The sequence below is a fragment of the Papaver somniferum genome, chromosome 1 (assembly GCF_003573695.1).
Source record: "Papaver somniferum cultivar HN1 chromosome 1, ASM357369v1, whole genome shotgun sequence".
In the NCBI taxonomy this organism is placed as follows: Eukaryota; Viridiplantae; Streptophyta; class Magnoliopsida; order Ranunculales; family Papaveraceae; genus Papaver; species Papaver somniferum.
This window is the reverse complement of record NC_039358.1, coordinates 83,539,028-83,565,390: the sequence shown is the minus strand read 5'-3', so window position 1 is coordinate 83,565,390 and position 26,363 is coordinate 83,539,028. Positions and strand designations below refer to the sequence as shown.

General features: G+C 36.6%; 5 protein-coding genes across 6 annotated transcripts; 1 reads left to right on the top strand and 4 right to left on the bottom strand.

Annotated features, from left to right (window-relative positions):
• Positions 1 to 893: 893 nt before the first annotated feature.
• Positions 894 to 3,035, bottom strand: LOC113292700 (scopoletin glucosyltransferase-like). The gene has a single exon (XM_026541575.1). It carries the CDS (start codon positions 2,499 to 2,501, stop codon positions 1,029 to 1,031), a length of 1,473 nt encoding a protein of 490 aa, XP_026397360.1. The 5' UTR covers positions 2,502 to 3,035; the 3' UTR covers positions 894 to 1,028.
• Positions 3,036 to 7,149: 4,114 nt separating this feature from the next.
• On the bottom strand, positions 7,150 to 7,716 carry LOC113346621 (UDP-glucosyl transferase 73B2-like). The gene has a single exon (XM_026590089.1). It carries the CDS (start codon positions 7,714 to 7,716, stop codon positions 7,150 to 7,152), a length of 567 nt encoding a protein of 188 aa, XP_026445874.1.
• A 158-nt stretch (positions 7,717 to 7,874) lies between these two features.
• Positions 7,875 to 8,441, bottom strand: LOC113346616 (scopoletin glucosyltransferase-like). Its single transcript, XM_026590082.1, has one exon. It carries the CDS (start codon positions 8,439 to 8,441, stop codon positions 7,875 to 7,877), a length of 567 nt encoding a protein of 188 aa, XP_026445867.1.
• Positions 8,442 to 9,403: 962 nt separating this feature from the next.
• LOC113292682 (phospholipase D beta 1-like) lies at positions 9,404 to 13,334 on the top strand. Of its 2 annotated transcripts, none has more exons than XM_026541568.1 (10): positions 9,404 to 9,846; positions 9,986 to 10,048; positions 11,157 to 11,241; positions 11,339 to 11,419; positions 11,679 to 11,754; positions 11,974 to 12,022; positions 12,221 to 12,330; positions 12,422 to 12,491; positions 12,640 to 12,722; positions 12,829 to 13,334. In XM_026541568.1, exons 1-10 carry the CDS (start codon positions 9,457 to 9,459, stop codon positions 12,866 to 12,868), a joined length of 1,047 nt encoding a protein of 348 aa, XP_026397353.1. In that variant the 5' UTR covers positions 9,404 to 9,456; the 3' UTR covers positions 12,869 to 13,334. The 2 variants fall into 2 exon arrangements, with proteins under 2 accessions (XP_026397353.1, XP_026397347.1); XM_026541562.1 differs by having other exon boundaries at positions 11,676 to 11,754.
• An 899-nt stretch (positions 13,335 to 14,233) lies between these two features.
• LOC113292670 lies at positions 14,234 to 16,395 on the bottom strand. Its single transcript, XM_026541554.1, has 2 exons — positions 15,168 to 16,395; positions 14,234 to 15,049 (listed from the first exon to the last, which is right to left on the bottom strand). Exons 1-2 carry the CDS (start codon positions 16,135 to 16,137, stop codon positions 14,568 to 14,570), a joined length of 1,452 nt encoding a protein of 483 aa, XP_026397339.1. The 5' UTR covers positions 16,138 to 16,395; the 3' UTR covers positions 14,234 to 14,567.
• Positions 16,396 to 26,363: the final 9,968 nt, after the last annotated feature.

The following is a 26,363-nucleotide window of genomic DNA, read 5'->3' as shown; positions in this document are numbered from 1 at the left end:
TTACTCTGCGTCACCCGATTATTGTCCACGTGTTAGACCCAACGAGACTACACGTAAGGGGGCGTGTTGAGATTATTAGTCCCACATTGTATGGGAATTCTAAGATCTTGCGGTTTATAATCCTTAAGGACCTCTGCACTCAGGTTTAGTCTTATGGTGTGCTAATCTAGCAACTAGATTAGCAGTTCACGTCAGGTATGACAAACTCCTAAGTCTTATGGAAGTTCTAATCTAGCATGCTAGTCGTAGAATAAAACAGCGATGGGCGCTGAACCAAACAGCGCTTGACCAGTCAATTAGTTGACTTTGGTGAACCAAACAGCGCTACACCATTTTATTTTCCAAAACAACTAATTATTTTCATTATCCTTGCCATCTCTTCTTCTCTCTCCATCTTTTCCTCCCTCTCCAATCTCATCACGTTCCTCTCTCCATCACACTCTTCCACATAATCATTATAATTTTCTTTTCCATCTTTTACTCTCTCTTTCCATCTTTTTATCTCTCTCCATCAGAAACATTTAGTTAAAAAGCATCCAACGCTGGATGGTTCAGCGAAAAGGTGATTTTTGCTGTGTTGAACCATTCAGCGCAACTATTTCGTTGCTAGTTGAATTACGAGCACATGCTAGAAGTGAGAACTAGTGTTAACAAATAGACCACACTTTTTTTTGAACTGCAACACTTTTCTGCTAATCTAGCCGCTCAATCTAACCCATAAAACTAAGTCTCATATCCAATTGATTTTGGATTGGATGCTCGTATTCTAATAATAGTAACATGCTAGTCTTTTGGCATCCCAAGTATCTCTCGACAAAACTATCACATCTCACAAAATAAGTGCCTTTGTTGTCATTACAGTTACATTTATTAGTGGAAGCTGGATAATATGGTTTTGTTTTACTTATATTCGTTCAAATGCCATTGAATATAGCTTGAAATCTTGCAACAACAAAAAGAAAACATGCATAAACACCAACAGCATCAGTACCCATTAAGAATTCTGATCCACACATGTTAATGTTGGTTTATTTCTTGGTATAGACTTTCATTTCTTCAATCAAAGTAGTCAAGTCGGCATACGATGAACCGCCTTCTTCCACAGACATCTTGGTCATCTCACCGATTTCTTTGGCTCGTTGTTGCATTTCTTTGGCTTCTTCTCCATCACCCATCAGCTGAGAGACCACCATCGCTATTGTCTCCTTCTTCACCAATGACACATTTTTCGCATCTATCCACATGCTGTACTCTTTTGCTCCTAACGGAACTCCAGTCTTGATCACTTGAGTGACAAACTTCTCGTTATAGAACTGTTCAGCAAACATAGGCCAAGTTATCATCGGAACCCCAGCACATATACCTTCTAATATAGAATTCCATCCACAATGAGTCATAAATCCGCCAACCGCTGGATGGTCGAGAATAAGTACTTGTGGTGCCCAGTCTCTGATTATGAGACCCGTTCCTTCGATTCTCTCCTCAAAATCTTTTGGTAAGAAACTCTCTTCGTCATCGGTTTTTATTTGCCTCACAACCCAAATGAAGGAATATCCTGAATTTTCAAGACCCATTGCTAGTTCTAGCAACTGATTGTTGCTAACGCGTGATACACTCCCGAAAGAAACGTAAAGAACTGAGTTCTGTTCCTTCGAGTTCAGCCAGTTCAAAACATAATGTTCATCAATGGTAGATTTCTTTCCTCTTTGAGCTTTATCTATAGCATTTGTATTTCGAAGCGAAACAGGGCCAATATGCCATGTTTTTCTTCCCAATGTATTTCTGTAATGCTCGGCGTAAGCTGGCTCCAACTCGTAGAAACTGTTAACCAAGACTCCGTAGCTATTTATCTCGGATTCTCTTGTTTTTTCCATCATGTCAGCGAACACATTTTTACCTCTTAAATGGTCTGGTAGTTGTGACATGGTCATCTCTATCTTGTCGGGAAGACCCGGGATCACAAATGAGGAATCTGGGTCAGCATCGACACTGATTGCCTCGTAAGGCTTGTAAAGTTCCAAGCTCTCCATGACGCTGTGAGAAAAGAAGCTTGTACCATGAAAACAAATTCGTGGAATGCCAAACTTAGCTGCGGACTCAGTTGTCCATGGTAAGAACATGCCCGCGATGACAAAATCTGGGCGGTGTTCTTCCAGAAGCTGCTCAAATGGTTGTTGAAGCAATGCAATAGCACTGAGAAATTTGGGAATCATCTCAGTTGAAGTGACCTTATCCATACTCTCAATTCCTTGTGGCAATCCTACTTCGGCAGCAGGGAACGGGATGGTTTGAACATTGATATCGAGACCGGATGATCGGTCTCTTTCTGTTGTTTTAGAGATAGAGGTTGCATTAAGAGGAGTACATATTATAGTAGATTTAAGACCACGGGCAGCAAATAGTCTTGCAATATCAACCGTTGGAATCATATGACCCTGAGCCATGACTGGGAACAGAAATGCATGAAGTTGCTGATTATCAGTAATAGCTTCAGAACCCATTTTAGATCTTGAAAATTTATATAGAATGAAGTGGTAGAGACTCGTGTTTAGATTGAAATAGGATGAAAAAGAGAGTGTGAGACTGAGAGATTGATTGGTGTGTTCTTGAGTTGCTTGAGTAGTAGTAATACACTATACTACCCCTACTTATAGGAGTTGTTACACAAATGCTTGTTAAAGAAACTAATAATATAAAAAATGGGAAAGAAAGATCATTTTGGAATTTGATCCACAAGAAATGGAATCCATATGGACAGATCTAACTTGATAGATTGTTTAATTTCTTTATGTGTATTTACGTACATACAACATCTACAGATAGCCAGGCAAGAGTTGCTGATGCATTCTCTTACGTCATTTTGTTTGTTTGCCCAATTCAAGTAAATTTGCTTGATAGATTTTGTTGACATCTCTAATTCTCAGTGTGTCTTCAATGTTCCATTTGGTTGCATATACCAGGCTTACCTAGTTATACCACACCATTTGGACGTGCTTTTGAACATTTACCGTCAAGATATAAGAGAAGCTGGCATGTTAAGCACTCGTAAGAAAGAAATAGAAGAAGAATATGCAAACCAAAGAGAAATATGAACTGAGAAAGTTCATTTAAAAAAAAAAATTGTCGTGAAATTCTTGTACATCTCTTTTGTTTAAGTTCTACTTGTTGGGCCCCGCGTTCTAATATTTTAATATTAAGAAATAGGGTCTGATGCAACCTCATGCCATGCGTCATGGATAATGAACTTTGTGGGCACTGAAAGTTAGTGCTACTACTTACTCATTAAGTATTCACAGAACTTGGGATATCTCATTAGATTCATATGACCAGTAGTGAATAAAATCCTTGTAATCTATCCAAAAGTAAACCTTGTTTGACTCCACTATGTTTTTTGATGCAGTGTTATGAGCTACATTGAACTGCTAGATTAGCAGTTAAGTGTTGCAGTTCAAAAAAAAGTGTTGTCTATTTGTTAATACTAGTTCTCTTCTACCAAGTGCTCGCAGTTGAGCTAGATTGAACTGCTAGATTAGCAGTTAAGTGTTGCAGTTCAAAAAAAAGTGTTGTCTATTTGTTAACACTAGTTCTCTCCTACCAAGTGCCGCGAGATTGAAGTGCTGAATGGTTGAGCGCTAAAAAAAACACCTTTTCGCTGAATGGTTCAGCATTGGACGATATATCTTTTAATCTGACGGCTGAGATTTAAAGCGCTGAACCATTCAGCGCTGGGCTGACGTGGACTGCTAATCTAGCTGCTAGATTAGCACACCATAAGACTTAGCCTCAATGAAGCCACACTAGGATGCTTCCTCTGAGTCTTTTTGAGTGAAATTCTTGGTCTTTACTATTTCTGCCCCTATATCCATATTCATACACCCCCAATGAACCTTGATCAATTTTAGATGACTTTTTGAAATGGAGAATTTTGCTTTTTACAATCCATCTCCTATCTCAAGGATAAACAATTCATGTCTTCAATATTTTGCTCGCATTTTTACGGTGCCTATACCTCAATCAGGTGAGATTGTATAGTAGTGGACTGAAATATTTGTGTAACAAAAATCTTATTAGCCAATTAAGTTTTATGACTCAATGTTGGCATTTAAATCTCATTTAATGGTTATTTTGATTGAGAGACTCTGCATACATTGAATTTAAGAACTAATTGATGTTAATTGTTAGACCATAGCTCGGTTGAACCCACCAAGCGTTGGAATGTCAAGTTTGATTGTCATATTTTAGTGAATCAAAACTCATTTAAAGAGTCGCTTGATTATTTACTAGAGTCAACTTCGTATAGGTTAGCTAGAAAGTTACTAGGATATGAGACTTATAAATATTATATGATGACTTGAAGAATGTGAAGAAGTAGGGAGATACATCGACGACATCATCCTTCCTCTTGAGGTTAGTAATATTTGACTTGAACTGTTTCATTCCTAACGTATCTTTCAAATCGTGCATATTGAAAACATAACTGTGAAGCTGTGAATGATTATACTCTAGTTAGACATAGTATTAAGGAATTACAATACGAAGTATAACGTCTATCTTTTGAACTTCGTATATAAGACATCGACATAATCGTATGAATGCTATTGTGATTATGTATGGGTATGGGTGAAGATTTCTTCCTAGGAAACAATGTTTTACATTTGTTTAAAGGAAGTACAATTCATAAACTTGTTTTGTGAACCGAAAAGGAAATCACTAGGCTTGTTGGTATTGTTATTCATTGCAAATCTTTGGATTACCAATATGTGTGTTTAGTATAACCGCTCTAACTTGTTTATGTATCTTTGTAAAACTATTCAAAATGCCTGATTTTTGTATTGATATGACTTTTATTAGTGAAATTGATCTTAAGTAATCACCTGAGATGTTGTAATCGATATATTGTAATTGGTATGACCAACTCTAGACATTGGGGAACCGATCCTAGTAAGAGGTGCAACCGATCACAAGTATGTGGAATCGATCCTTGTAAGAGATACAACAGGTCTTAGTAATTGGTAACCGATCCTATGACTTGTGCAACCGATCACAAGTAAAATACCATAATAATGTGGTAACCGATCCTAGTATTTAGTCAACCAATTTTCGGAAAGCTAGTGTGACCGATCCTAGTACCCACATGAAGGTAAAACCGAAGCTTTGTGTTTTGGTAGAACCGTGAAACATATTAATGGTGATTTGATAGGATAATCAATCACATAGTTCTTGGAAGTCAGATGAACAAATTCTAAACTCGTTTGGAAGTGTGGCAAATCGGTTCCAAGATTGTAAATATGAAAAAGGATTTACACAGTAAAGATGTCGACATAATTTGAACATGTGCAGTAATTCTTATCTTTTATTGTTCAAAGATATTCCTTAATAACTAAAGGAGAATCCCGGATCGAAATAAATTGAGAATCTTTTAATTAAGGTTTTTAGTTTTATATGCTTTTAATTTCCAGCAATTAAAAGCATATTTTTAGAAAATAAAAATTGGTAATGTGCATTTACTAATTGGAGAATTTCTACTGAGATTTCGGTCAATATTTGGACAGTACATTTCCAGGAATTATGAAAACCGATTTTGGATTTATTGCATATCTTTGAGAATATTCGGTTTTGGAAATTCCTTGGGGCCCAAACTTCCTTGGTCAATAAATATTGAAGTTTGCATTTTAAGCAAACTAATCCTCAGATCCAGCAAAACCACCTAGTTGTGTTGTTACTGGTGGAGCCGTTTATTCGGAGAGGAATGCACCCTAATTAGGCGAAATCTCTTACGACCGCTCGTTTTAAAGACTTCTTTGGGATTGGGAAGCTCTACGAGTACCGTTGGTGGGAAACTAGATAATTGCAGTTTATTATTAGTTTTCGATTGATTTGATTGACTAACGGTTATTGAACTTTGATTGCACCTAGTTTGTTTATGCTTGAGAATCTTCTCTTCTGATATAAGATTCACCCACACTAGATCGAAGTATCGACGGGGATCTTTAGAACTGTTTGTAGATCTAAAGACGTCTTGTGATAATCCATCGTTAACAGACTCCGTTCTGTGTGTGATTGATCACAAGAGATTCAAGTTGTTTGTGTGCAGGTGTTTATTGAAGATTTAAGAAGATTTGAAGACAAAGAAGATTTCTTATTTGAGTTTATAATCTTTGGTGTGCACAAAACTTGATCGGTTGGGGATCCAACTATAATCGGTTTATCTTTGTGATAACCTTGATTGATTAGTTGAGTAGATCGGCATCAATATATTTCTTTGTGATTAATAATGTTGATTGCATAGTCTAAGCAATTACTTTGGTAGTTGTTGAATAGACTGATCTAAGAACCTGACAAAGGAGTTTATTGGGATAAACGGAAGAGCCTTTTGTCAAACTCATATCACGTTGTTTGAAAAGAGTTGTTACCGAACAGATTTGTTGTTCCTTTACTGTTTGGAATACGAACCAAAGGAATTGTTCCAAGTGCGTGACTTATTGCAAGTTGGAGGCGCAGGGATACTGAGGGAACTAGGTGAACTATAGGTTTTGTTGCTTGGTCTCAACTATACGAAGTTGGTTTAGATTTTGTCTAGCGGCTTAATTCCGAGAGTATTCAATTTTGGACAAGGTCCCGGGTTTTTCCGCATTTGCGGTTTCCTCGTTAAAAAATCTTGTTGTGTCTTTTACTTTTCTATTTCCACAATTATAATTTTTTATTATAATTTGAAGTAAAATACACAAACATTAATTCCTAATTACTTGATAGCAATCCTATAGTGTTTGGTTAAGTCCGAACCTATTATCAAGTAATCATACTTCGTTGTTGTATTGTCTCGATCTTGTATCCATAGTCAATCACACAAGTTATCTTGTTGTCGTATTGTCTCGATCTCGTATCCATAGACGATCACACGAAGTGTATACCGATTCGTTGTATTGTCTCGACTCAGTCCATAGACAATCACTTTCGGATAAAGGACTTATGAATGGAAAAGTTTTAGATTGAGGTATATTTGGGTACCCTCGTCTTTTCATTAATGGTTGTACTTAATGGAAGTGTTTTTGCATAGTGTTGTTAAGCTTGAATCTTGAATATTAAATGGATGAAAGATACATACATAAACGCCTTCAACATCATGACTATGCATTAGAAGTTCAAATTTTATGCCAACGCTGGTTTACTTTTCTTACTAGTAAAGATTTTCATTTCTTCGATCAAAGTAGTCAAGTTAGCATAAGACGAACCACCTTCTTCAACAGACCTCTTGGCCATTTCACTCATTTCTTTAGCTCGTTTTCTCATTTCTTTTGCTTCTTCTCCTTCACCAATAAACTGACCGACCACCATATTTATCTTGGCGCTCTTCACTAATGAAGCATATTCGACATCCACCCACAGGGTGTACTCTTCAAATCCAACTCGAATTCCGGTCTTTATCACTTGAGTGATGAACTTCTCATTATGAAACTGGTCGGCAAACATAGGCCAAGTTATCATCGGAACCCCTGCACTTAAACCTTCTAACATAGAATTCCGTCCACAATGAGTCATAAATCCGCCAACCGCTGGATGGTCGAGGATGAGTACTTGTGGTGCCCAATCTCTAATAATCAGACCCTTCCCTTCTATTCTCTCCTCAAAACCCCATGGAAAGAATATCTGACCGTCATCATTCTTCATTTGTCTTACAACCCAAATGAATGAACATCCTGAAATCTCGAGACCCATCGCTATTTCTAGCAACTGGTTGTTACTAAACCGTGATATACTCCCGAATGAAACATAAAGAACAGAGTTTGGTTCCTTCGAGTCGAGCCAGTTCAATATATAACGTTCATGAATGGTAGATTTCTTTCCTCTTTCTGACTTATCTGAAGCGCTCTTAATTATTTCGAAGCGAAACATGACCAATATGCCACGCTTTTTTTCCCAGGACAGTGGTCAGCATAAGCTGGTTCCAACTCGTAGAAACTGTTAATCCAGACTCCGTAGTTGTTTACCTCAGATTGTCTTACTTTTTCATTTATCTCACTGAACAGAGTTTCACCTTTATAGTCCTCGGACAATTGTGACATGGTCATCTCTATTTTGTCAGGAAGACCAGGGATCACAAATTTGGAATCCTTCCCATCAGTTTGAGTAGGAATTGCCTCCCAAGGTTTGTAAAGTTTTAAGCTCTCGCCGGCACTGAGAGCAAAGAAGCTTGTCCCGTGAAAGACGATTTGAGGAATACCAAACTTAGCTGCGGACTCAGTTGCCCATGGTAAGAACATGCCAGCGACGACAAAATCCTGGTGGAGAGCTTCTATGAGCTCCTCGAATGGTTGTTGAAGCATGTTAAGAGCATTGAAAAAATTAGGCATCATTTCAGGTGAATGAATCTCATCAACACTTTCGACTCCTTCTGGCAATCCTACTTCGGCGGCAGGGAATGGAATGATTTGAACATTCATATCTAGACCGCATAATATGTCTCTTTCGGTTGTTTTAGAGACGGTGATTGAATTAAGAGGAGTTGTAAATGGTGGATGTTAGGCCACGAGTAGCAAATAGTCTTGCAATGTCTACCACTGGAATCATATGCCCATGAGCCATTGCTGGGAATAGAAATACATGAAGTTGATGATTATCAGGCATTTTAGAACTTGAAATTCTGGATGGAATGAAGGGGCTCAAGACTTGGGTTTAGATAGTGAATGTGGGATTGATTGGTGTGTTGTTGGTTTGGCTAAGAGTAGTTGTAACTTGAAACACATTACTATGGCTACTTTTGTAGGCGTTACAAAATCATATTAGTACTATTAAAAAGATACTTATACTTGAAGAAGACCCCGACGACAGGAGAAAGAGATCATTTTGCAATTGGAACCACAAGAAATGAAGGGCATTCGGTCCTATCTGTATAGATAAGCAAGGAATAGCTGTTGATGTATTCTCTTGCACCATTTTGATTATGTCACTGTGGCACTATCTAGAGCATTTTTTTTCTTTTTGGTAAAAAGTTAGTAAAGAAAAATCTTAACAGATCTAGTAATGCCATTTTCTAGGATGCTGCCTGCTTCCGAGGAACATGTTAATGTTTTTTTCTCAGATTTAACTCATTATATATCCAAAAATTATTAAATCGGAGGGTTGCTGAAAACTTTGAACCAAGTCTGATATGTGGCCTATGAATTAGGTCTGACTCAAATATTTAGAGTCAGATATGTTTAGGTAGAGTCAGATGTCGAGTTAAATTTAGATCTCGAATCGAATTCAAACGGAAAGGCATAAGCATCAGTATTCAGTACTACGCAGACCCTGCGTCACGGAGTCACGCATCTCCTAAGGTGAACAATACGTTTGATTCTCAACCCATCTGTATACGGTGTTGTTCACCCATCTATAGACGCAGAATTTACAAAAACGAGTTTCGGGTTTCATCTCGCACAGTTCCTCCTTCCACCCTGTTTCACCTCAAACTTAAACATGGACGATATGGCCGGCTATTACCCTCCACCACCTTCACAACCACCACCGATCTCCCATCACCACCACAATCCAATCAATCATTCCTCTTCTTCTTCTCACTACCCATATTACCCTCTTCCACCGGCGCCACCACAATCCCACTTCCCTCACTGGCAGCACCACCACCACCAACCACAGCGGTTCTCATCTCCTTATCTACCAGGACCCAGTAGTGGCTATATACCACCACCTACTTATCTTGATTACAATTCTCAAGAAGATGATGTTAGAACATTATTCATTGCTGGTTTTCCTCAAGATGTCAAACCCAGGGAGATTTATAATCTCTTTCGTGAATTCCCTGGTTATCAATCCTCTAAGCTTCGTGATGCAACCAAAACTTCCCAGGTTTAACCCATTCTTTATTTATTTGTTTTAATTTACTTATATTAATTGAGATTTAATGTAGAATTTTACTCAACCCTAAGATTGTATAGGGGTGTATTGAATTTTCTTAGTACTAAACTTGGTTTTCTGATGGTAACAGGCATTTGGGTTTGCTACATTTGCTGATCGAAATACTGCGCTTGCGGCTCTGCAGGCATTGAATGTAAGAACTTCACTGGCACTAATGTATGTAGTGAAAGTGGGCGAATGTATAATAGCTTAGGACTAGTCATATTTGTAGAGGAAACATGGATCCGTAGCTCAATTTGGGGATAAGTCGTCTGAATGAATTAGAATGACAAGATTCCAGTGTTTTGAATGGAGCTGTTCCACTCAATTCTTGTTTGTCGTCTTTGAGTACTGTTATTTCCTGGCTAAAGGAGTGTCTGATTCACTTGAATACTTTGATCTTGTGAATGATATAGAGTGGGTAAAGAGTAATAAGCAATTTCATATCACGCCTGATGATATTTAATGAATTAGGTCATATCACGTTGTTAGAATACTTGTGGGTACGGTATCCAGTATCCAGTTACAGTAGCTACTATCAAAGGCGTGGTAGAAATCCAAGTAATTCACTGACTACAGGTTAACATGTCTAACCCATTCTGTGATCTAGTTTATCATATAAAGGCCAGTTGTGATTTAAATTTTAATGTGTAGTGTAATTCCAACAAATCTGCTTTTGATGCTGCTGTTGCCAACTCTTACAGCATTAGTTAGAGTTCTTGCATCTCTTGTTTGCTTGGGATAATTGACATCAAGCTTAAGGTTGCTGCATTTGTGTTTAATTGGAAGTTTAGTAGGATCGAAGGACCCATGGCACTTAAAAGAAGATTGAGGTTAACCATAGGCGCATTCCATCCAATTTAACTTCTCATTATCACCATCCCTTCTTAGTATTACTTGTAAATTTACACAAATTGAAGCGGTTGCATCTTTTCCAACTAGGTGACCGGTGAATTCACCCATTTCCTCTTGTGTTCTGTTTTGTCCTTGTTTATTTGTAATATTCCTTAGTTAGATAATTTTTGCTAACTAGAAAGGTTTGTTCCATTTCTGTAATCATGTGATTCTGGTGCTTCACATTCGTAACTCATAAGGCTTATAGATCTGCTAACAACATTGATATATCAAGGGAAATGGTTTTTAATGTGAAGAAGCCCATTAAAGTGACCATTCTCTGAAATCTGTATATAGCATGTTTTGTTTGTACAGTTTATATTACCGTTGCTGTATTAGTGAATATTGAGCTAAAACCTTGTCTTCAGGGGATGGTGTTTGACCTTGAGCAGCCTTCAACTTTATACATTGATCTGGCAAAATCCAACTCCAGGAGCAAGCGCTCAAGAACAGGTTTAGGAGCAATTCTATCACGGGTCTTCTGTTTAGATATGATAGTTCTCTATACTCCTAAAAATAATGAAGTATGTGTTGACATTGTTGATTCCAGATGATGGGAGGTCTGGCTTTGCTGATAAGAAAGTCAGAGGAGCTTCGTCAGTTTCTGCTTCTAGAGGCCCCCTTGATAGTGGTAAGACTTTTATTGCTGAGATTTAGGACTTAGGAATTGGTGCTATTATGAAGGTTCTGTGTTGAGCACTTAGTTTATGTCACTTATGTTCAATGGGAAGATGAGTATATTGCTTTCAATTGTTTCAGCAACCTTAGTCTCTGTATGCGTCTGTGTAATTTTATATACTGGTAATGTGATCCGGTATGTAGTCATAAGGAGACCACTTCCTACCTAGAAGCTCACATTGCACATTTTTCGCACGCTTGGACACTAGCAGGTCATGGAGGCAATATTCACATGCCTGGAATGAGTAAGACTGCTTACAACATCACCGGTTATTCAACTACACAAAGGTCATTTGCACTACTTATGCACAAATTTTCTTGCTGTTACTTTATCAGATAATATATATGATTACTGATTCATTGTGTATCCTTCCAAATCCTAGCCGGTAAGACGTTGGTCTTTTGTAACACCCAACTAATGCCCCTTTTCCATGAAGTGGATTATGATACTGGCGTACTGTTGTAATTTCTACTTCTTTTGACAATCTCTTGTAACTATATTTCTAGGCATGGGTTCGATGATGGAGCTGGCAATGATGCAAATTCTGAGAAATTGGTGAGTCTTTCTCCTCCTATTCAATTGCTCTTTGAAGTAAAGTAAAATCTTTATATTAACCTACAACAGTTCTGCTCAAAATACTTAATTGGGTTAATATGCCTGCTCAGTTGTTTCTAGTGATTATTTGCTGAAGAATTAGTACATCGCTGTATCTCTGGTGTGTCTGTATTAGTGACAATGTTACTGCGTTTACAGAACTCTGAAGGATTTCACGGTCCTAAGAATGGCACTCCGTGTCCAACACTTTTCGTTGCGAATCTAGGCCCAACTTGTTCAGAGCAAGAGCTAAATCATGTCTTTTCAAGGTATTGTAGAATACCGTTTTATCATTTTACTTTGTGTTTGTGAACTAGGCTAAGGGACTTACTATACATGTTACATCACTGTCATGGTTAGATGCTCTGGATTTTTGAAATTAAAGATGCAAAACAAGAACGGGGCTCCAGTTGCATTTGTTGACTTTCAGGTACATCTATTTTAATTTTTCTTGTCAAGTAGGATGCTGCTTCTTGTAGTCAGCAATACGCTGAGATAAATGAGCCATTTTTACACTTCAGTCTTAACTCGTTATGCTAGCTTTGCATTTCACTAATAAGCTGTGAATTATGCTGCAGGACATTGCATGCTCAACGTCTGCCTTAAATAAGTTACAAGACACAGTACTGTATTCATCCGTTGGCGAAGGAATGCGTTTAGAGTATCCTTTTGATATTTTCTGGAGTCAACTATTTTTGCTACTTGTTATGCTCTTCTTCCGGCAGGAATATATTTCTCCATTGCTTTCCCTTAAAGAAATAATACAGGTATGCAAAATCAAGAATGGGATTGCGTAGGAAAACATAGTGGAATCAGTGGAGAACCAGGTGCTCTGATAGTCGTGCAAGTGGACGGGACACATTTACTGCACCTGTGACTACTCTTTGCATAGTAACTGTAATAGCATAAGCCGCTTTATAAATGTAGAGGGATTGCATGGGAAAACATAGTGGAACCAGTGGAGAACCAGGTGCTCTGATAGTCGTGCAAGTGGACGGGACACATTTACTGCACCTGTGACTACTCTTTGCATAGCAACTGTAATAGCATAAGCCGCTTTATAAATGTAGAGGGAAAGTTGTGCCAATAATCCCTTTATGTTTGCTATTTTTATTTTCTGAAGAGTTATTCCATATTGATGTTGGTTGACAAATCTTTATATATAGTGTTTGATTCCTTGCATATGGTTTTTTGTTCAATTTGTGTCCATGTACTTTGCGGTCACTATTGGGGTGATGTAATATAATTTGCACCCTTTTCATTGATCATAAAAGTATTCATCAACTTAAGTTCATTCATTCACTTGCCTTTATTTTTCTACTGATTTTATGAGGTTTAAACTTTAAACTACAGGGCAATCTAATGAACTGTGCAGGATTGTCAAGCTTACGAATGATGAGATGAACTCATCTTAATAATTTGATAAAGCAGATCTAGTCTTGGCAAGGAGCTAGTGTCACACGATCACACCTGCCCACAGAGTGAATGCCTTGCATAAACATCTTCACACGGTATTTTGGTCTGCCTTAGCTCCTGACATCAAGATTGATTTCTTGCTTGGATTGACCATAATAACAGCACTGAGTTTCAACAACTCATCATCGTGTGGTATACCTGGTAGTTGCATTATAAATCTTGCAAGAACTCAAGATGCATAAAGCCATTCCATAACATAAAATTTCATGGTGATCTCACGTCATAATCAATTCACGTCATTTACCTGTAACAATTCAGGATGATGCAGGGATATGTTGCAGCAAAAGCTACAAGCTCCAAAGCCAGGAGGTCGGATCAGGTCTGACAAGCTGGTGGCAAGATAAAAGATGGACAAGGTGTATGTTGAAACTGGCAGGGGATGGTGAATGCCATCTCGGTCTAATCTTAGTAAATTTAGGTAAGATATCTTTAGTACAGTAATGATGGTAAACATCTTTTGGATAACATATCCAGTTGGGTTTGTAAATATGTCAGTACGGTTGGCAACCAGGCTGTTGATGCTGTTGCCGAGTTTAGTAGGTGATATGACAGGGGTCCGGAGATTTATTTATGGATATCCCTCCAAATCTTTTGGCGTGTGAAATCCATCTCCAGCTGGACAATGTTAATGCTACCGACTAATATGTACCTTTCTGCATTTCTTTCACAAAACAACAAACAGATCCTCGTCTGGAGTTTAGATGAAATCTTCACCTGTTTATTTACTGCCAAGTTTGGCTTGAAAGAAAGAGTTAACTGGAAAAGTACATTATACACACTGCATCCTGCTCCCAACTGGAGAAAAGATTAAGCTATGCTACTTGTTGCTGTCTCAGTAACAAAAATATATATACACAGATCATACATGATACAAACACTGGAGTTACACTGGCAAAAATGTGCATGTATACCTAGCTACGATTTCCCTTCCTTTTTATATATTTTCATCCATTCAACTATGAATTGAAACTGTTAGGACTGTATGACACTGATTTCATTGTATGTGCTAATATTGTGAGTTTAAGTAAAGTTAAACTTCGCTTTTATGTATGCCAGTGTGTTTACTCTGCTCCAGGCTTATATCATAAAAATCATCCGTGTCAGTTTCTCCTTCGATGGACTGTGATACATTGTCGCTGTGGTAGCTTTCGTTGTAGTGGTAGTGGTTGTAGGTTTGCGAATTGATTCTTCCGAGAGAGAAAAGCTCTTGGCTATCTTCATTTCCAAGCCCCAGAGCTCCAATGAAGCATGGGTTCGGAGTCCGTTCAGCATTTGCTGGTTCATACCTGAACTCCGCTTGCCCGAAATTAATCAAAACTGTAGCTTTAACATTGGCTGCCAGAGTCGGAAAAAGTGGACCTCCAAATTCTTCAGATTTGCAATGGATAACATGTACCAATTCTGAGTCTACTGTGAAATACACTTTCTTCTCATCTGGATTGAATCCACAACCGATTACCTTGCCTTTAGTGCCCCATTTTGCTTTGTGACTTTCAAACATAAGATAGGTTCCTGATTTTAGACATAACGAAGGCATTTCAATACCCAAACCTCAAAAACAGTAAAAATTGTAGCATATTCAGTAATGGAAAAGACTAGAAACCAAAGTTGATTATGCAGAAGAACTAACCTTCAAGGTACACAGAACCATTAGAATTGAGTCCAATTGACCCAGGATAGCTACCAGGTAGTTTAGAAGGAAGGGTACCACCAACTGCAAGCCCCAATGACATCATTATACCTTCCTCTTTAGTTTCTTCCTTGTTTCCAATAGCTTTCAATTCTTCAAACCTTTTACTGTCCATGCTACTGGTAATTGTAATATGCGTTAATGAATCCGACCGGCCACTCGGGCTCCCACCTTCTGTTTCTTGCATTAGCTTAGTTTTCTCACCTTGATCTCCTTTTTTACTCCCCTTAAAATTCACATCATTTTCATCAGCTTCATTCATTGATAAGATTGTAATCTCAAAATAAGCTTCCTGAGGAAATGAATAGTTTCCTAAAGATGGTCCTGGTAATGGAAGTGCAGTTTTAATAACAGAAGAAGCACCTGAAGGTAGAGGAGATGAACTAATTATACCCTTCTTATTAATACTAACCCCTGAATTAAGTTTGATTTTCTGCATGAAATCTACTGATCCATTGCAGATTTCCCAACTAATTTCAGCTTCACTTTCTCTGCTTCCATGAAAATAATCACCAGATGAACATAAACCTAGTAAAACCGATCGTGCCGTCGACGTTGAAGAAGATAATGATTGCATATAGCCTGTAAATGCAAACCTTGACCAACCATATTCAACTGCTTCTGTAACAAGTGATGGATAATCTGACCAACTAAACAGAGGTTTTACTGGCAACCCACCACGTCTAAAAACATAATAATTAGTCCTCCTTTTCTTTTGATGATCATTTGTTGAGTTGTATTGTAGATGAAGCTTTGAAATCCCAGATTGTAAACTCTCTGTGTGTTTTAATGTTCCTATACGATCCTGCCGTCTTCCGGATGAATATAATCTTCTAAGAAATACAATCACAAGTACTAGTAAAAGCACAATTGGCAAAACCACCACTGCAATTTTCTTCCAGTTTTCCATCTCTTTAGTCTTTCTTCTTCTTCTGGGGAGTTCTTATCTCTGTCTCTACCAATCAGCTGCAGAAATTCCTTTACGCCATTTCTGGAAAGAAGAGGACGAAGTTGAATAAGAGAAGAAATATGAGATTGGCGATCAGGAAAGGCCGGCTGAGTAAATAGTGGGCTACTAATATTCAGCGAAAGACTTGTTCAAGAAAAGTAGGAAGAGAGAAGAATGGTAAGAACTGAGAAGAGGAGTAAATAGAGATGAAAAAGGTTGGTATTCAGTACGGGAGATGGAGTTTAATATTAAGGAAAAAGAAGGAAAAGTTGGAGAAAAGTATTAAAAAAGGTAGAGAAAATGTAAAACAAGAGATTTGATATTTAATTGGATGATTCTGTTTATCTTGATTAATTAATTTAATGGGAACCGACACCGGCTTCGATTTGTCAAAACAAAACGTTTGATTTGGTTCGTGTAAGTATCAATTCATTGATTTCGGTTCCTTAAAAACACCTCCACAGTTAACGAGGGGGTACTATTTTGGTTTCTACCCTAAAAATCTTTGTTTACTAATGCAGTGGAGAGCGTGTGCATTAGGCAACTCGGAAACTTCTAACATAAGTCAAAATCTACAATTGGTGATCTTGGTTTAAGCAGATACAAAAGTTGCATACTGGTTCAAAAGTCTACCTTATGACATAGAGTTTGTAATTTGACCAAAAACCAACGTAATTGTCATTCTGACTCAGCATCTGGCTCATGAAATGGAGGAGGCCGACCAAGGCGCTTCGGATCGATAAACACAAAATTGGTCAAAAAGATCAAAAGCAAGAATTCATGGGTGAAATAATTTTTAGGTTTAGATAGAGGAGGGATCCCCTCATACTTTTATTATCACACTATCTCACATGTTGGGCATCATTTTTGCGAATAAAACCAAACCGTAATGTATTTGAAGCTAATATTTTGGGGATATGTTCATCTTACCAAGTTCTACATGCCTACCAAAAATGAGCGTATTCCGAGACATATAACACCACCATCTACTACTTTGAAAATGAGCCGTTGAAAATCAACGGATTTCTGGCCGTCGAAATTAAGATCGGTAGATTGTGAGGTTTTATATTTCGGAATGTGCTCATTTTTGGTAGGTATGTAGAACTTGGTAAGAGGAACATATCCCCAAAATATTAGCTTCAAATCCGTTGGTTTGATTTCTATTCGTAAAAATGACGCCCAACGTGTGAGATAGTGTGATAATAAAAGTGTGAGGGGATCCTCATAAATATACTGTTTAAGTAACCAATTTGGATATTTCACTCAGAAAAAAAAATAGGTTCTACCTAAAATAACCTCCTGCCTTTTAAACAACCTTTTTTAAACCCAACCAAAAACAACAGCTTCTCCTATTTTTTTCTCTCGTCAATTTCTTCTTCTTCAGAATGATTTGAAATTTGGGTTTTCAGATCTGGGAGCGATTTTCAGAGCTCAATCATCAATCATGGTGGTTATCGTTTGTTGAATCGAAGTTAAACAGTATTCTACCTTCAAAAATCATATCAGGAAATCAGTAAGTTTCAACTTTCAATTCCACTAAGCTTTGTTGATATGATTTTGTTTCATTCATCCAATTTTAATTTGATTTTTGTTTAATTGTTGTAACGTCGTTCTTTTTGTGTGGATTTTGGGTTGAATTTTTATATTTTTGTTAATTTTTGGGTTCAGTTGGTGATTATCCAGGGTTTTACTAATAACCAATTTTTGGTTTTAGTTGGTGCTTCTAAACGTGATTATTTGTTTCTACACAGTCGATTGATTGTTCATCAAAGTAATTTTAGTTTAAACCTGCTGAAACAAACCAAATTGATTGAAGTTGATTCTGTAGTTTTTCATTGTTTGAACTGAATTGTTATAATATCATCATGTTTGTGTGTTTATGTACTTCTTTTGGTGGTAAGGAATTGTCCTAGCATCATTCATTGCATTGGCTTATTTTGATGCGTTGGAGGAAGCTCTAACTGGTTGCTATGATGAATTTGAGTGTCACAATTTATTTTCCAGTTTTTTAAAGCAGGATGAAAATAGCTTCATCCTGTATTTTTTAGTCATCCTGGTTTTTTAATTTGGTCATCATCTGCATTTGTCCATATGAATAGTATATTTCTGATTTCGCATACAAATGAATACATCTTCTCAATATCAGTAATTATCAATTTATGAACAGACTATTACATCAATTATATGCAGTAAGCTCATCAATGCAGTAAGCTCATATGGTTATGTTTTTTATTTTCAATTGAATACATCCAGATTCATAATTGTTGTTTGTATATTCCCTGTAGATGGATCGTCATTTTCTTTGTGTGGTTATCCGGGATACGGATGCATGTCCATACCAAGTTAATATGAAGTCAACAGTTGATGAGTTGAAGTCGCATGTCTGTTCTTATTGGGATAACATTTCACCGGACTCAGTTCAGTTTGTATTTGACCATGAGGGGAGAAGCAATGTTGTTGACAGTGATCTGAAGCTTCAGTCTTTCTTATCATTGTTTATTATTAAGCAGTTGTCTTTCTTGGAGCTTCGTTTATTTGAACGTATTCCTCTTCGTGTTCCTGATTTTGTTCGTGAACCTACAATTAGCGAGTTGCGTCTAGCATCAGACCCTAGCGCAGATTAGTTGGTTATTCCTCGTCATCTTCTGAACAGCAGTAGAGTTACTCGTAAACGTACAATGACGGAGTTGCTTTTAGGTAAAGACAATAGCTCAGAGCAGTCACTTATTCCTTCCTCTCAAGAACTTGGTTCGTCTCAAGATATCCCCATGTCTCAAGAACGTGCATTTAATGGAAAGATGTCAGTTAAAAGATCTTGCAAGACAGCTGAATGGGAGTTTATTATAAAAGGTGTTGGTCAAGATTTTTATGGAGGACAAGATGAAGCTCGTCTTGTTGTTGATAAATATAACCATTTTTTTGGTCGCAAGGTCAGATTCATCAAGAGCAATCCAGAACGGTATACTGTGGAGTGTTATTACAAGGAGAAATTGAATTGCGACTGGAAGTTTCATGCATCTCCGAAGACTTCCAATGTGAAGAGTCATTTATTCCTCAAAATCTATAATGGTGAACATAAATGTTGTGCTGGTTATAGTGACGGTACAAAGGATGATCCAGTTACGCGTGAACTTGTCAAGAGCTTAATATTTGACCAGATCAAACATAATCCCAACAAAAAATGCATGGATATTGTTAATGAGTTCAAAAGTTATTATGGGTTAACATTGAGCTATGATCAGGCGCATGCTGGGAGAGAATTATGTTTCAAGGAATTGTATGGCAATGACACTCAATCATACACTGACTTGGTTTGGTGGTGTGAAGCCGTGAAGAAAAACAATCCAGGAAGTCGGATGATTTAGTTATTGAAGGGGACGAGTTTAAGAGTTTGTTCTTAGCCTTCGATGCTTGCATCTCGGGTTTCGAGTATTGTCGCCCAGTATTGTTCTTGGATACTACTTTCCTAACTGGAAAATTTAGGGGTTGTCTTATGACCGGGAAGAATGCGAATAATGGTATGTCTTCTAGTTTATATTCATTTTTTATGTCAGATTATAAATTTGAAAGAAATTCAGAACTTGTTTTGATGTCAGATTATAGATGAAACCAGTTTCATCCTTAATTGGTGAAGTCGGATTAGAGAATGAAACTGGTTTTCATTCTGTACAATAGCAGTTTCAGTCAGTTTAATGATTTTATTTATTTACTTTTGTGTTTGTTTTGTTTCTGTAGGAATATTTCCTTTGACATACGGTATCGCTTCAGGTGAAACTATTGACAATTGGCATTGGTTCTTGGAGAAATTAAAAACTATCTTGGGTCCTCGTGTACTAACTATTATTTCGGATCACCATGAGGGTTTGATCCAAGGGATTCGTGATATTTTTCCAACTTTCCATCATGGTTAGTGTTACCAGCATTTGAAGAACAATGTCTGCAGTAAGACCAATAAGAAAAAGGGAGAGCATGGTGCTGCAATGGATTTGTTCAAACAATGTTTATATTCATCAACGCATGAAGGCTTTCGTGAAGGTATGCAAAAGTTGAAATATATGGGATGTGATGGTCTTCACAAATTAGCTTCACTTTGACAAATAAATAGATCAAAGATCTGAATAGATAAGTGTGCAAATAAATAGATCAAAGATCTGAATGGCCAACAAAGTCTCATCACTACCACAGTGGTCTTACCAAAGTTGTTTGTTATAAAATATCCGCACAACATTTAATACTAGAACCATCTAATTAGCTTATTAGGACAGAATTGATTCCATGTTGAATTTTATCTCTCAAATTTAGTCAAGTTTGTATCTTGTCAATAGATTTGTCTTTCAAGGGTTAGAACTCATACATATTCTTAACTGCTGCAGAGACACTATTCAATTGTAGTTCATATCTCCCTGCATTTATGTTGTTTTGAATTAATTATGTTTACCAAGTCACTCTTATCTACCATACAACTCAAACATTTCCTTGCTCATAATTTGTTAACTGGTTCGTGTCAGGCCTGTAATCTAATTTTTGGAAGATTCATTGTAGGACTAGTTGTTAACCGCTTCACCATCTATCCAACAATTAGAGAAGATATTAGTAACTCTTACGTGTTTTTTGTGTTTCTTATATTTACAAAATAGGAAAATATGATCATGTACTCATATGGATCGATAAAGCCTATGAGGCAACAAATCTACCACAAGAAAATCTACTAGCATAATCGATGCATGGTTATTCACATTGTAACGAAAAATCTTCCAAGGTGACTTAAATTTGTTAAGTGGTTACTCGAAATTTGTATCCGGAAAATGGGTCATATGACCACAAACCATAAAGTATGGATCTTTTTAGAGGTTTAAGACAGGGAGATCCTCTGTCTTCTTATCTTTTTATCATATGTATGGATGTTTTTCAAGAGCTTTAATCTATGTTGAACAACAAAATCTCACTCAAGGTATTAAAGTTACTACTTCTTGTCCTTCAATCTCACACTTGTTTTTTGCAGATGGTTGTTTAATTTTCACTTATGCAAATCCAGATCAAGTAAGTAATCTCAACTCTATTATTGAGAATTTTAGCAAAATTTCAGGACAGGTTATTAACTTTGATAAATCACGACTAGCCTTCAATCCCAAAACTAATAGTCAATCCATCAATACTATTACTAATACTCTTAATATTAAGAGATTAGGTCTTCAGGACAAGTATTTAAGAGTTCCTTTACTTCTGCAAAGAAATAAAACTGAATCCTTTAGTGGTATTACAGATGGCTTTGAAATTAGATTAGGCAATTGGAGATCCAAACATTTAAACCTTCCTTCTAGAAATGTTTTAACTCAAACTATTTTAGGATCTCTTGTTACTCATCAAATGTCTGTTTTTCCTATGCCTAAGAAATTGAAAGATAGGATGGACACCATTCAAAAGAGGTTTTTATGAAACAAAGCTAGTAATTCTAGAGGTGTTACATTAATTGCTTGGACAACTACTACTGGTCCTCAATGTAAAGGGGATCTAAATATTAGGCAGTCTGCTATTTTTAATATGGCCCTTTTGACCAAACTTGCTTGGAGAATGCTTGATGAACCTGATTCCTTATGTTTCATTATCCTTAAGCATAAGTATTTCTATAATCTTGACCCTTTAACTGATGATGTCAGCTCTAATGGTTCTTGGCTATGGAGAGGCATCTGTAAAGGTTTAGAGGTTATTAAGAACCACTATTGTTGGAAAATTTCTAATGGCAAAAGTATAAACATCTGGAAGGATATTCGGATACGAAAGCCTAGGTGCTAGAGTCAATTCTAGATTTAACGGTTTAGGTATGGTTACATTAGAACAACTCATGGATAGTGATACAAAAAGTTGGAACATGAACATATTGAATGCTTTGTTCTCTCCAGATACTGTGCAAGAAATAACTAAAATTAGGATTCCTATGTTGGCAAAGACCAGATTAGATGGACATGATCTAGAAATGGTAAGTTTTCTGTTAAATCTGCTTATAATGTTTTACTCAATGAAAGTCTGGATGGAAACAACTCCTCTAATAATAATTTTCCTTGGAATAGATTGTGGAAGATGAAATTTCCTCCTAGAGTTCAACATTTTTTATGGAAGTGCATTCATAATGGTCTTCCAACTAGGGATAGATTTACTAGATATTTGAGTAATGCTGAAACTGTATGTCCTTTGTGTGGTATCCATGATGAATCAATGAACCATTTACTCATTCATTGTGATATAAATAAGAGAATATGGTTTGATATGGACAATAATCTTGTTGTGACTATGAGTAATATTGACTTTTGGACTGGTTTAACCAAATATTCATGTCTCCTGTTTTAATGATGAAACTGTTCAAAAAAGAATCAGGTTTGTTTCTTACATTATCTGGTACATATGGATACTCAGATGCTCCATTGTGTTTGAAAAGAAGCAGTTTAAAAATGTTGAATTTATCTCTGTTTTAAATCAATTCATATATGATTGTGAGTTTTCAATTGTTCCAGCTTAGCAGCAATCAGGTGATGTGCACAGTGCATCTGATGTAATCAGATGGAATCCTCCTTTTTTAAATTTTGTCAAAATAAATTTTGATGTGTCCATTATAGATGGAACTACTCCTAGTTGAATTAGACTAATTCTGAGAAGTTGTACAGGGAAATTTGAAGGAGCCAAAGGGAAAATGATTCAAGTAGTTGATGAAGAACAAGGAGAAGTTGTTGTTGGTTTAGAGTCAATTAAATGGGCTATGGAGCAGGGAATAAAGAATTTGAATTTAGAAGGTGATAATAAAAATGTAGTTAATGCCCTTAATGGAAATTTGCACTATTAGTTGGACTACAAATGGTGTGGTTTAGGAATGTCTTTTCCTGTTAAAAACTTTTGACAATTGGTCTTGTTCCTTTGTTAAGAGAGATGTCAATTCAGTAGCAGATACCTTGGGAAAACATGTCAGAGCCAATGGTAATGGTCTTTGGTATCTTGTTCCTCCAAATTTCCTTCATGGAGATTTAAGGAAGGACCTATCTATGTAACTTGTTTGTTATGAAATAAAATCTATCTTATCTTAAAATAAAAAAATAAAGTACGGGAATGATGGACAAGCAAACTATGAGCTTAGGTGAAAAAGTCACAATTTTTTTTAGCCATATATACCCTTGAGCAGTGCTATCCCGCGCAGCTGCGCGGGAAAGCTCAATAAAAAAATCGGTTATAAGCCGTTAGATTATATGGACCACCTTTGGATTAAATTTGCATTATCTTTTCTGGAGAATCAAAGTTATGGTATTAAAAACAGGTCCTTATAGTTAATTTGTGTATCATCGTACGTCCCTTTGAAACCACACAAATTCCAGTTTGTTATCACATGAGGGAACCTACTCAAAGTGTTTACGTAAGAAATCAAGTTATCTTGCTTCAAAATATAAAGTTAAGTTATTAGATTACTTCAATTAATATTTTTGGAATCAACCAGTGTAGATTTTTCAACAGCAAAAACTTGTTTCCAAATTCTAAAACCTATTGGCTATAAAAACCCAAATCCAATAACTCTTCGTTCTCAATCTCCGACAAACTTTTACTGTTGTTATATTTGTTCATTCTTCTGAAGCTTGTTTCTGACCTGAAGATGGGCTTATCTTGATGCTGTTGTAAAACTATTAGAATCAAGGGAAACTTAGGCGCAGACCCAAAAAAAATAATATTCTCATTGTCAGACCCACAATTAATTTTAGGTACCGTGACACCCATAATTATTTCCGTGACACCTATAATTATATGAAATTATTAAAAATGTCTGCATGACGGATTATGCATCCGCATAACGGGTTATGCATCAGGGGTATAATTGGCAACGCAACTTGGATATAACATATCTAAAAATCCGCGCCTTGGAATTTTGCAAATTTTATATCGTCGGAAATATTTTTAAGAGAGCTACGCAACGAGTACAGACAAGAATATCAAATTTTTGTTTTTCACGAAAAAATCGGAGGTGATCATCATGTTAGGCAAAATTTTCGAAAACTTGATACATAATTATTATGCAGCCACCAAAAAAGATGCATAACAGATTCTGCAGACGCATAACGAATTATGCAACCATTTTCTCAACTGCACTACAAATTATGCATTTGGATAACAAAGTTATGCATCTATAACAAGTTACGTAACCATTGTTTTGGTTGATTTTAGTGCGTACATAAAAAAATTGATGCATAATGCATCATGCATCTATTTTCTCGATGCATACAAGATTGTGCAACAATTTTCTCGATGCATAATGCATTATGCAGTCATATTTTCGGATGCATAACAGGTTATGCATCCATTTTCACGACTGCATAACATGTTATGTAGATATTATTGTAGGTGCATGACAAGTTATATGCAGACTTATTTTTTGTTGGTTTCAGTTCTAAGAAAAAAGTAGTTGTAGAACATGTTATGCAACCATTTGCACGAATGCATAACATGTTATGCAGACATTTTATCGACTGCATGACAAGTACTTATGCAGCCATAACAACATTATCATCTTCTTAAAACCGGACCCTTAAAAGGTCTGTAAAGCTTACAATGGGTCAAGTCTCTGGAACAAGAATAAACCCTGCAATTTGGGCTCCTATTTAAGAAGCATTTCAATATCAGATTTCAATGGCAGTGAGTGAGCCTATAAGAGAAGGAAGCAAAGTGAAGAATTTGAGTCCTTGAAAAAATCACGAAAATAATGTTATCCAAAATAATGAGTATGCTTTGTTCCTTCATTAATTTCACGTGTAAAATCGATGCTCTCGTGGCTTCATCTTCAATTTGTTTGACAACTTCAAACTTTAATTCATCTGCTGTTTTAGGTTATATCTTTTTAAATTTCCCATTACAACCACATCAAAAAGTCTATCATCTTTAACTTGTTCACAAATTTGATTAATCAACATTGTCTTTCCAATTCCATATACCCCAAAACAACTAATCTCGTCGTTGTTCAGCGCTGCCATGGCTTTATCCGCAATAGACTTCCTTGAAGAAAATGATTCAAAATCTGGATGTTTCAGAAGAAAATCTACCCCACGAAGTGAACCTGCACCTGAAGAAACACATGGAAAATTGATTCCTTAATGAAAAACGAAATCAATGATTTTTTTTCCTTGTCTTATTAGATTAACAACGCCATAGCGACGATTAAAATAGGGACTTGAAATCACTTTGAATCCTGTTCGAAAATATTCTCAATTGACGGAAGCAACATGAGCATACTCATCTGGTTTGTCATTCTCCGTGTTCTGTTGGAGAAAGAAGAAGAAGCAAAAACCTAATTTTAGAAAATATGGGCCAATGCGAAATTTTTTCCCAAAAAATGGGTGCGCGCATAAGGTTTTCCGTCGGTGGGTTTCTCAGAAAGAAAAATCTCAAAAATGGGTCTGACGGTAGTTTTCACTAGAATCAAAGAGATTCAATAATTTATGCATCCATGGCAGCGTCTAAAAAAGAGGAAGAAGAGATAACCTGGGGTGAAGTTCGCAAAACGTGTGAAGGAAGAGGAGATTGATTTAATTTTGTTAAGTACAATAAGGGCTTGTTTGCGATTAAGTCTGCTATCAGTTGCACAATTATTATCAATGGCTAAAAATACATGCATAGTATAATCGTACGGGTTAAACCCGCTTGCTTATTGAGCTTTCCCGCACAGCTATGCGGGATAGCACTGCTCTATACCCTTTACTTTAAACTTTATTTTTTATTATATCATTTTCTCTCTCCTATTTATTTTCTCTCTCCAATTTAAAATTAATCGCGAAAAAGATCTTAACTTCCCAAATATAAGTCGTATTTTAACAAAATTTATATTTTTGGAAAGGGATCGAAAATCTCTACAAAATAAGATCCATTGTTGATATGAAATTCGAAAAAAAAAATATTTATTTTAACCCATGCCGAGTATACATTATGCACTCAGGTGCAACCTAGGCAAAAAAAAAATCATATGAAAATATGCATTATGCACCCAGGTGCAACTTGACCAAATTTAACCTGGCCAAAATTTATTTACACGTAAGAATGTGCATTATGCACCCAGGTGCAACTTGACCAAATGTAACCTGGCCAAAATTTATTTACACGTAAGAATGTGCATTATGCACCTAGGTGCACCTGACCAAAACCTATTTCATACAAGAATCAAAAAG